Genomic DNA, 11,748 nt, shown 5'->3' on the forward strand with positions numbered 1-11,748 from the left:
TGTATAAAAATTTGTCAGTATGTTTTACTTGGAGAGTAATACACTCGTCCTCTTCAGCCATCTTGCAGAAGAAAGTGCATCGTTCTCTAACGAGCTAAGGCCAATCCGGCGACGTGCACTGTACCCTGAGTACATCTAAAGTAAAACAGATTATAGAAAAAAACTATGGCTTCTAACGATGAATTGGCATGTGTTTATGCGGCTCTCATCCTCACCGATGACCAAGTGGCCGTGACCGTAAGTCGACACACGTGAAACGTAAAAGTAAACAACAACAACGATTTACAAAGTTACACAATCGAAGGGAAAATAATCATAAGTGAAGCACATGCGAGGAAAAATTCAACATCTCGTTGAAACAGTATCTGTCAGTCTGCGGTAGATAATGTTATTTATGAAGAGAAGAATTCCATGTCTTCCTCATTCCTGGTCCAGTGTCTTTTTATAGCAAGCGAGTGCAAGATATTTTGTTCCTACGTGTAAATGGCATTTCATCATATAAATTTTGGTGGTTGGTGTTTCTTACAGATCTAATTCAGTTACTGTTTGACGTTAAATTACCATAATCAACCTTTCTTTGGATAACAATTTATGAACTGTCAGAGAAAATGAAGACAGAGAACTGGCTATTCTGAACTTTGTCAGTTTGTGCTATCTCCCCCAACCAGAAGTGTACAATCCAGCATGTGTGCAACTTCCAAACGAATCTCAGAATCCTTATTTCATAGGAATCACAACTTCACTGGTCAAGGACCTTCTGTAGCTTTCTGTCCTACATGCAATTCATCGGCTGTCCTGCCTCATGGTGGCAGAAACATTTCAGGCTTGCTGTACTCAGAGATTGAAAAAGGCCCATTTTTCATGAGACCACTGACTCCTGGCAACAAAGTACAAGCGCCTAGTGACACCATAGCCACAATTTGAAGAATCATAACTCAAGTCTTCGGACAATTAACTCTGTTCAGTGTTTACTAAGCAGTACTGAGTGAGCAACCAAGCCTTTTATTTTGGGAAACGGACTTTCAGTTCCATAAATTTTTACCCTGGGAACCGACAGGAAAACAGAATGATCGTTTTGGGGAAATCCTCATTACTATGGCCCCCATGATGTCATTGTCACTGACGCAAATCATCCTTCGTACACGGCAGTGCTCCTCCAAATTTTAGGTGAGGAGTACTGGCTTATATCTTACGAGTACTGGCTAATCAGAGAAAACCGTTCAGTCTATTCTTTATCGGTATTGTCCCCATGATTTTGGTATCGTCAATATTTTTAATTTTGACATGCGTACAGCGGCCATTACCGGTAATGTTGATAGGTATTCAATGGAGTGACGTTGCCATTTTGAGTGGGTCCTAGGAAAATTTAATGGGTCCTGAATAAAATGTTATTTCTTGTCTTTGAACCAATTGTATAGTTAGACTTGTGTTACAGGTCAGTAAACATTGGAATATATGAAGAGACAATCATCTGCCACAGAGAGATGCTCTTACAGTATTGAGTAAGAAAATGGTGACCTTTCAGGGACATATCTAGAAAAAAAACATTGGTGTTTTGCTTAAGTCAGATGGAACATATTATCAGATGCATGTTCACATATTGATGGGCTCAAATTACTATGATGCAGTTGTTGCAATTAGCAGTATTTTGAGAAAACAGTGTCGTATTTATAAACATAGTTTATATTTACAAACAGTGCACCTGAAAAGCTTAGGGATGGTTTGTATGCAAGTGACCACATATAGCAGTGTTCAAAAACAACATGCTCTTTGGGGGAGCTCATGAAGGTTTACAAAGATCTGGATTTTCTGTACAGGTCTTTTTTTTTTTTTCTTTTTTTTTTTCTTCCTAATTTTGGGTAACAAAACTGCTTGAAAATTTCCTCAAAGATCTCAAAGCATCGGCATCCTTTGACCTGTTCAGGTGAGGGTCTAACATTGGTCCATTCCTAGAGCCCTGGGTATTTTCCAGTCACTTATGTAACATTTGCTATGTGACGTTTTCCTGATCAGCAATTCTTAGCTGAGAGGATGTTACCTTTGTTGGGCTAGTCGGCTTACTCTTAAGCCAACCATTTCTAGAATGCAAATCTTGAAAGATTTTGAACTGGCAGCCACGTTTGTGTTGCCAAGGTTTTGCCAAGAAATTCTCCACTATGGGATTTCTGGTCCTGCTGATGGCTGTTATTAACATATAACAATCATATATTTTTACTTTGTACTAAAACCTTCACTTCGTGGAACTGTTTTGTTGTATTAAGTGTTACCGAGTTTCACATGGCAAAGCTGCTGAAATCCATTTACTCCTGGTAAAAAATGACAAAAATAAAGTCCTGACGTCCAAGAAAATATGTATGTTGTAATTGTTTGGTTACAGGAAGAAAAGATCAACACAATCCTGAAGGCGTCTGGCGTGAGTGTGGAGCCATTTTGGCCAGGTGAGGCTAACACACAGTTCTTCAAACTGAATAGTCAGGCTCTTTCCAAGCACAGTCTCTCATGATAACCGTATTCGTCAGAATAGGGTGACATTGGCACATGCTGGTGATTATATCTTGGCCTCATTTTATGCGTTCGGAAAGTCCATTTTTACAGACCAAACTTTATGCAGAATGTCGTTCATTTAGTTTTGGTCCACATGCATACATTAAAAAATTATTTGGATGGCTGATACTTATTATAACGACCTACAAATGTTAAAGTAAATTAGTGTTGAGAATGTTAATAAATTGTTTTATTTATTTATCTTTTTTTTTTTTTTTTTGATTTATAATGTGTACATTCAACGGTAAAGATATATCAAAGCTACACACACCATACTCCCATAGCCCGTGATAAGGAGAATTGGGAAAATGTGATCAGTTACGTAAGTAAATGCCAAGTGGTTAATCCAGGGCTTAAGAAAGAAAGCAAAAAGCTGTAAGGTGGGTGGGGAAGGGTGTATGTGTAGATTTGAGAGCATACATGTTACACAGTTTTTGATGTGGCTGCCTGCTGGCTTCCTCTCTGGTCATAATAGAAATGGTCTGCCAGAGACCTGCGGACAGTCGTGGGTTTCCTCTCACCATATTACAGGCTGCCATCCTGTTAGCGAAATATTCTTGAGTGCATTGTAAATGACCAAAAAGATAAGTAACTTTAAAGTGGCCATGTGCACTTGCAAGTTTTTATCTGGCCTTGAACTAAAATCAAATAAACAAATAAAATATGGAGGTATAGAAAGAAGCCAAACCTATGTTTCTCTTTCCAGGACTCTTTGCCAAGGCTCTGGATGGAATTAACATCAAGGATCTGATCAGTAATGTGGGAAGCGGTGTCGGTGCGGCACCTGCTGCTGGAGGTGGTGCAGCTCCGGCAGAGGCTGGTGGTGCAGCAGACAAAGGTGTGTATCTTAGCCTTGGTAGTTAGTTCATCGCGGGGAACCATTTAGTCGCAGTTATTGTATTTGTGGAGCATCATTTGTCCTGCATGTATCATTGGAGTCCTGTTGAAAAGGGAATCAGTTGTCTTTTAGCATGTTAATTTAATGATGGAGCAAGACGGCCCCTTCATATTAGAAAGAAATGGTAGGAAAAAAAATTGTCCCCAAAGTTCAAACCAGCCCCAATGGCTCAAGTGGTAGAGTCAATGACTGGTTGACCTGTATCAATATAATGGCGGCTTCATTTCCTTCGGTAAGTTGTCTCAGTGAAGCAGCTCTAGATAAACGAGTGGTGGAAAGCCGTCCTGCAACAGAGAGGCACATTACATGTTAGTGCACTCTGTGGACTCCTTTGTCGTCCTATGACTGAAAAATTGTGCGACGTTAAACCCTAAGCATTGACTCGCTCATTCACTCACTCCCCAAAGTTCAAAAAGATTTTATATAAAACTTAAGAGGAAAGAGAGATCTGTGTTATACGTTGTAGGGGATGTGAGTGAGACAGGTGTATTTCGCACACATTTAAGAAAAATGTGATAAGTGGGTCAGAGTGAGGGCCTCTGTGGTGAAGTGCTTAGCATGCTAGTACAGCAGTGACTCTCTCACCAATGCTTTCTTTGGGAGTTCAAAACCAGCTGATGTCGGACTTGCATGGGATGGTCTTCCAGCAACCTGCTGATTGTTCCTGGCTTCCCACTCCCACCATATGGCTGGCTGCAGTTGTATAAGTGAAATATCCTTCAATATGGCATTAATAAGATAAACAATTAAATCAAGTTGATAAGAGCAGCAAAATCAGCCTGGATACATTCCTCATGCAGTTGAGCATAACAGTACTTTGTAGAGTTGAGCAGAGGATAGTGTAATTGTGCCTTACCAGACCATTCCGTTCACAGTTGAGGTTAAACCAAAGATAATGCTCTGAGTGTAGATTTGATAGTCTGTTTTCTTATGGATAAGGAAGTGTTCGTGGTTGATGTGACATTCTGTTTCAGTTGAGAAATAGTTTTGACGATCGTAAAAGGGAATAAAGGCTCGTTATCGTCCTATGGTAATGTTGGTTACTTGTTTTTTAGCTGAGGAAAAGAAAGAAGAAAAGAAAGAGGAGGAAGAAGAGTCTGACGATGACATGGGCTTTGGTGAGTCCACACATATTTATTTCTTGATTCTGAAGAATGACAACTGCTTGTTGGTATTAGGCAAAATCTATGGAAACCCACAATTTAGGGCTGTAAAATGAACTGGAAAAAAATGACTTCAGTTTACAGGTTTTGTTTATGTTTTGTGAGAGAAATGTTGCTGGGAACTGCTATTATATTACAATGTGACAAAACGTCTCAGGATATAAATATTTAAATATATGTATTATTACTGGAGTGGAGATCAATACATTTTCTTGAGTTTTGGAGAAGACTTGAGCTGAGCACAAGTTCATTCAGGCACTCGTGTAGTTCTGTCAAATCTCAACTAAAATTCTGTAAAAGACGGCAGATCAATGGTGAAGTTTATAAGTCTGTTTTGATGCTAATTTTTTTTTTCTATGTTTCAGGTCTGTTTGATTAGAAGAAGTCGGATGATGATTCCAAAGGTGAAATAAAAAAAAGTGAAAACATGCCCCTAAAATACTTTGTTCTGTCCTTGAAGAAGCATTACGTACATTATAGCAGGTAGTGATGTTGGGTGGTCACTCTGTTCCTGGAAGCCTGTAAGCACAGACTGATGAGCTTGTGTGTTTGAATCCACAGGCGCTCGGATCCAGTCCGTAAAGAAATAAAGGTATGAATTGACTTGTGACTGCCACCATACAATGTCTCTGAAATTCAAGAAATCTAGAAATAAAGCCTTCAACCTCCAACTTGCCCACTTGTTTCCTTTCCTGGAGATCCAGCATTAGTATTTCCAAATCAGTTTGTATTTTGTCAGAGTTGCACTAGTGCTAATTAGGCCCATAAGACGGTAGTGCTTAAACTGGAAATTTCTCTATTTGGGTTATCACAAATGGTGGATTTGAGCAGATAATAGCTGCAGGTAGGGAAACGAGTGGAAAAGTTGGAGCTTGAAGGGTTTATTTCTTAAATTTCTGAGACATTGCGTGGTGGCGGTCACAAGTTGTTTCATACCTTTACTTGTATAGATGTAGGAGGCTGGTATATATATATATATATATATATATAGGGTTTACGGTCTGGATCCAAGCACCTGTGTTTGAATCCAACCAACACAAGATTGTTAGATCAGTACTTCAGTTGCCCTGGGTCACATGTAGAGCTATTCGGTTTCCTCTGTTTATAAACACAAATTTGCCAAGTGCAGTTTTAATCAGCTGGGTGCTGCCACTCATCAGTCAGATTTTCAGGACAAAAATAGTTTTTATCTTGTCATAAAGGTTATTTTAGAAAGTCTTTATAGGGGCCTCCGTTGCTGAGAGGGGTTAGCACACTAGAGCGGCACAATGACCTAGGAGCCTCTGTGGCTGGGAGTTGAAGTTGAGCTCATGCTGGCTTCCCCTCCGGCCATATGTGGGAAGGTCTGCCATCAACCGGAGGATGGTCGTGGGTTTCTCTTGGGCTCTGCCTGGTTTCCTCCCACCATAATGCTGGCAACTGTCATATAAGTGAAATATTCTTGAGTACAAATTATTTGATGACCTGTTTATGGTGACTTGTTGCTGCCTAAGTTGATCATGACAGAGGTTATACAGAGCAAGGAAACCAGACTGATTGGCTCAGTATCCGTATAGTATGCTTGGATGGGGTGTTGTGTGGTTTCTTCGGCATGATACTTCAGGGGCACGGACTCACCCTGCCACAAGACACAATACAGTGTGTGGTAAAACATGAACATGTGACCGTTGGTATGTACATGAAAACAGTCAAGTTATGTAATTGTTGCTCAATGCCATGGTGATCAGTAGCATGGGTGGAGGGAGACAGAGTGCCTGGGTGTAACCTGGTAGAGTTCATTCAATGTGAAATCCTGCTTTTTGATGTGAATTTCCTGGACAATGACCTGACTGACAAGTGAACACGAGTCAAGCCGATAGTTTGGAGATCTCGGTCTACAGTGTGATTTCGCCGTGACTGATACACCCAAGAATATTGGACACTTTGAATAATTTCCCATGTGTAAAGTAGAAATGTACAAATCATCTGTTAGAGAAGTGGCCAACATTTTTCCCAGCTTAGCACTCTGACTTGCATGTAAGCAAACAAAGCAGTGGACTCTGAGCTAATATACAGTGTATGTGCAGTACAGGAATGATCTGCTGAAGGATTAACTGGGGTAAAGATAGATTATTTTAATCCCAGCAGAAAATAACAAAAGTCTGTTGAAAAAGAAAGAAAAGGCGTCAGTGCAAAATGATTTAATTACAAACCTTTGTTTAATGACAATATTATGCTTTATGTGTATACTTGTTCTCTAGAACACAACGATCACAGATTTACCCTCTTGGTACACATAGGCCACAAGCCTACATACATGAACAGTCGCATGAAATCATTCAATTAGTGACAAACAAATTACAAAAACAACCCACACGTAAATGTCTGCTTTACATGGAGGGCTATTTTAGGCTGACATCCATGAACATTTATTTTGCGCATAAATATTTCATCCAAACAAAAATACTATATCCTAACAGAATTTTGATCGTGAGTGCGCATGTGCGAGGGTTAACGTCGTACTTAACAATTTTTCAGACCTATGACGACAAAGGAGTGCACAGAGTGCATGTAATGTTCCTCCTTGTTGCAGGATGGATTTCCACCGCTCTTTTTATCTAGTGCTGCTTCACTGAGACAACTTACCGAAGGCAAGTAAGCCGTCCCTCCTGAGCCATTACACTGATACAGGTCAACCAGTTGCTGCACTTCCCCTTAATGCTGGATGTACCACCCGAAGCTGACCCTATACCAACTGAGCTTAGGGTTGGTATGCACATTCAAAGTCACTTACCAGACTTAAAAAGACACTTCATGCCAAGATAAGATTAAACTTAAAAAAAGGGGAACTACAATGTGAATAAATCAGAACCAAGCAAAATGTGTCTGCAAAACAATTACTGTCATGATTACAAGCTTAGATTTGTAGGGAAAATTTGTGTAAGTGTCTTAATTACATATATCATATAGATTCCAGACACATGATGATTGTCAAATCTTGCATCAAAATCAATTGGATCTTCTCCACTTACACACACATTTCATTGTTCCACCAATAAGCACACTTTTAACTCGGCAAGAAAATCATCAGCATGGCAGAAATGAGGTTAGCGTTTCTGTGTGCTTAAAGCCTTCAGTCAGTCTAACCTGAACAGCTTTCATGTCATCCATCAGACACGTGACAAAACGTGTTATCCTAATTAACACTTTTCACAAATCTTTTTGGCATTTATGATACATGACATGAAAAAAACATATTGCACGTAGTAAATACATGTACTAGGTATCGCCTTTTCTCAGGCGCCCAATTTTACCCCCTTTCAAACTAAGCACATTTTTTGTCACATGAAAAGGGAAGTAACTCCTGAACCTGAAGTCCTAAATCCAATTTAGGAGCAACATAATACACGTTATAAAGCATGGCATGGTCAGTCAATGTCCAGTGGTTAATCCCAGGCTTATAAAAACTCAATAGCTATAAAGCATTATCTATGCCCAATTTGAATTGTTTTTTCATTTATTTCATTTGACTGGTGTTACTGGTCGTACTCAAGAATATTTCAATTGTATGACAGAGGCCAGCATTACTGTGGGAGGAAACCGGCTGAAACCCACAACTATAGGCAGGTTGCTGCCTGACCTTCCCACCAACGGCCGTTTGAATTGTTAGGGAATGACATACAAGAGAAAGGGTTCTGAGCTTCCAGATATATTAGAGAACCCCCAGCTGTCAGACATCGTACAAAGCCATTTCATGAAATTGGTCTGAATCTCTTTGTTTCAAACTTCACTTAATCTACCGCCTTATGAAGGTCAGGTTTGAACCAATCCCAGAGAATCGCAGCCATATCCTCACTGGAATCAATCACAAACGCATGATCTAGGCCTTTCTCACAAATGCGCACGTCGGCGTGAGGAAACTTGGCCTTCATCTCGCGATAATACTTCTGGGGACACCAGTAGTCTTCGACACCATAGTAGAATTTGAGCTTAGGCAAATGTTCCTGTACCAAAGCTACGTCCAGTTCCTTAACTGTTAACATCTCTTGCAGAGCCATGTAGATGACATTGCCCACAGTGAACGGGTCAAAGAGGTTCATAGATGCGTTATACACTGACCCGTGAACATGGCGGTCACGGAAGTACCAGAGAATCATCCGATACTGCAGATGAGGGGAGAGGTATGATAGGATATACACAATCCCCAAACCCAACCAACGCAAATATTTCAACAGGGGTGTGGCGATCTGACCTTTGGGCGACTCCGCCATTCTCTCAATGGTCGGGAATAGAAGGAAGGCGCGCAAAACGTGGTGGCTGTCCCGCAGACCAGACATCATGTGAAGAATCATGTAGCACCCGATGGAATGGCCAATCAGAACGACTTTTACATCCTGGGGAACATGTTCCTTCACAAATGCCACCTTGTGTTTGATTTGTCCTTGTAGAGAACAGACTTGGTAGGACGTCTTAACTACAAAAAAATTAAAGTGTGTTAAAAGAAAATTCTTTGAAATTGTTAAGCAAAAAAAATAAAAAGAAAACAATTATGTTGATATCAGGGACCAAAATGTTCGGTCATTCTCTCCCTTTTTTAAGAGATCATGACTAACAAAATTGATTACCTCAAACTGAGGCCAGGTCACAAAGATTACTTTGCATCATGCAAATACTTGCTCATTGCATTTTATCCTCTTTCACTTTTTGTTTTACAATGACACAAATGGATTCACACCTTAAATCTTATTGAATGACCTCAATTTCTTCCCAGGTCACCACTGAGCTGGGAGTATGTAAATGTTGACCCCTGACACCTGAATATGACTGTAACACTTTCAATTAATAAATATATAAGATCACTAGAATTACATTTAATTCCGAAGTTTGTTTGCTCGGGTGTTAATGCCATTTTCTGTTCCATATTATTTGAGCCATATTCTCCCTTCCATATTATTTCAGCCATTTTCTGTTCTATATTATTTCAACCGTCTCAGACTTTAATCTTTAACACTGACATGCTCTATTAACATATAAAGGCCTTAAAAAAGATTTTTCTTCAGAAATCGATCTGCAAACTTCACAAAAAACCCCACAAAGTTTATGAATCGACCAGAACTCAGCAAAGTGTGTCAACTGAAAAAAATTAAACTTTAGGCAAAATACAGTATTTGTGGTGCTGCCTCACTGGAATGATATGACATCATACATGACATTCACACGATCTTAGCTAAAATTTGTATGTCGCATACCTAAATCCAGGTTGTTGTTGGAGTTAGGAATAGCCACATGGCCTCCATTGGAAATCCCCCAAACTGGTACAGAACATCCAGATAACCTCCACAGTTCCTCCATGAACACCTGGTAATAACCTATGATACCTGGATTACCTGAAACATCAGAATACAGGCATTTTTACAGGTGGAGCAAAGATCCAAATAAAATATAAAGATGTGTACAAGAAAATCCGGTTGTAACTGAGAAGGTGGACAAATGTTGGATACTCATGTCCTTTATTTCACCTACAGTTTGGTACATGTATATATAAATGCACTTTCAGAAGCATATAGGGGCTTTGAACCTATACTTTTGATGTAAACCTTAAGTTTTTTCTGAAAAATGATTCATCAATTAAAACTTCACATAAAAATCTAACACTGCCGGGGAGGAAGCCAGCATGAGCTGGACTTGAACTCACAGTGACTGCACTGGTGAGAGACTCCTGGGTCATTACCCTATGCTAGCCCACTAACCAACTGAGCCAGGGAGGCCCCTACATGACTTATAAAGTGGATGAATAATCAATCAGAATCAGTCAAAATGCTTCACTTTATAAATGCTAAATTTAAGGTAAATTACAGTGCCAGTAAATAAAGAGTTAACTGACAAAGAACTTAGGGAATTGTGTGAGAATACTTGACTGATTATAGATGTTTATATATAAAGTCGCGCCAAAGAATTTTTCACTTAAGTGACAGTTATAAGGCTGATGGGTGGGGAAAACCGGAGTGCCCAGTGTCAAAAAAAGCCACCGCCGTTGGCTACGTTCCTGACAAATCCCTTGACTTAAAGCTGAAGCCAAAACAGAAAGCGAGAGAGTTTTATTTGAACATGCAACCTCAACAGTCTAGGGTCTGTTAGCCACAGTGAACCAAGTTTTAATACCTACGCCGGCAAGGCTTGGTGGAAAATAAATGAGAACAAATTTCCAAAAACAAAATTTCATACCAGGAATGACCAAAAACAAGAACCGAGGGTTTGGACTTGGAGTGTCTGATTGTTCTGCTAAGGGAGGTAACTGTCCACATTTCATGACATGGGTGGGCATGTCCATAATGGGCACAAAGTCAGATGACCAATGAGATCCTTCATCAGCCATGGTGTACTACCTCTTCTGGCTGTCGTCACTGACTGTTGTACTTGCTGACAGCGTTACAGTACAACTGTCACAACTTCCACCATAAAACAGCCAAGTCCCTTGTTAGGCCTGAAAAATGAGAGCAATGTGAAATGTTAGGTTTCGTCCATTATTATGACTGCATTTCCTATGTGCAAATTTCATTTGCATATGTCATACAACTTAACATTTTTCGCTTACATGACGCACATCGCTAAAAACACAGAAACACACTTAAAGCTGGCTTCTTTTAATTCAATGATTAAACGTTGAGACAGGTAAATATCGGAAATTATTCAAAAGCATAACGTTTAACTTAATTGAACCAAACTTAATTGAACAAATACCAAATCCTGTTGACCTCTGACGTGTTGCGGTTAATGTCTGCCATGTAAATACTCACCAAATCTTGATTAGCGGTTCGAATCGGAGAGTGATAGCAAAACATGAGTCCAGAGTCGACGAGAGCGGTCCTAACGTGAGACATACAATGGCACATTTCAAATGTTGCATCATAAATGGGTGTTTTTGCTCAAAACAATTTTGATTGAGATTCTGAAACCATAATCTTTGCTACACATCTCTCTTATCCTAACCTCTGCACACACACGTTTTCCCCTGAAATTCACCAATTCACACTTACCCACACGACTTGTCCTGCCACAACGACAACAACAGCAACATCATTCGGGTGCTCGTGGTTCCCCATAACAACGAGAAATAAAAATATGCCTTACCTCAGTTCGAAATTCTCGAAAACAGTATACATA

The 11,748-nt window shown here is 39.8% G+C and overlaps 2 protein-coding genes across 2 annotated transcripts; one reads left to right on the forward strand and one right to left on the reverse strand.

The window, feature by feature from the left end:
* The first annotated feature begins 57 nt into the window (after positions 1 to 57).
* LOC135463858 (large ribosomal subunit protein P1-like) lies at positions 58 to 5,057 on the forward strand. The gene is made up of 5 exons (XM_064741314.1): positions 58 to 237; positions 2,378 to 2,438; positions 3,251 to 3,382; positions 4,498 to 4,560; positions 4,971 to 5,057. Exons 1-5 carry the CDS (start codon positions 166 to 168, stop codon positions 4,982 to 4,984), a joined length of 342 nt encoding a protein of 113 aa, XP_064597384.1. The 5' UTR covers positions 58 to 165; the 3' UTR covers positions 4,985 to 5,057.
* A 2,770-nt stretch (positions 5,058 to 7,827) lies between these two features.
* Positions 7,828 to 11,728, reverse strand: LOC135463860 (lipid droplet-associated hydrolase-like). Its single transcript, XM_064741317.1, has 4 exons — positions 11,622 to 11,728; positions 10,810 to 11,068; positions 9,834 to 9,971; positions 7,828 to 9,058 (listed from the first exon to the last, which is right to left on the reverse strand). The coding sequence occupies exons 2-4, from the start codon at positions 10,958 to 10,960 to the stop codon at positions 8,376 to 8,378; spliced, it is 972 nt and encodes a 323-aa protein (XP_064597387.1). The 5' UTR covers positions 10,961 to 11,068; positions 11,622 to 11,728; the 3' UTR covers positions 7,828 to 8,375.
* Positions 11,729 to 11,748: the final 20 nt, after the last annotated feature.

Source organism: Liolophura sinensis, chromosome 3 (assembly GCF_032854445.1).
Source record: "Liolophura sinensis isolate JHLJ2023 chromosome 3, CUHK_Ljap_v2, whole genome shotgun sequence".
NCBI classification, from domain to species: Eukaryota; Metazoa; Mollusca; class Polyplacophora; order Chitonida; family Chitonidae; genus Liolophura; species Liolophura sinensis.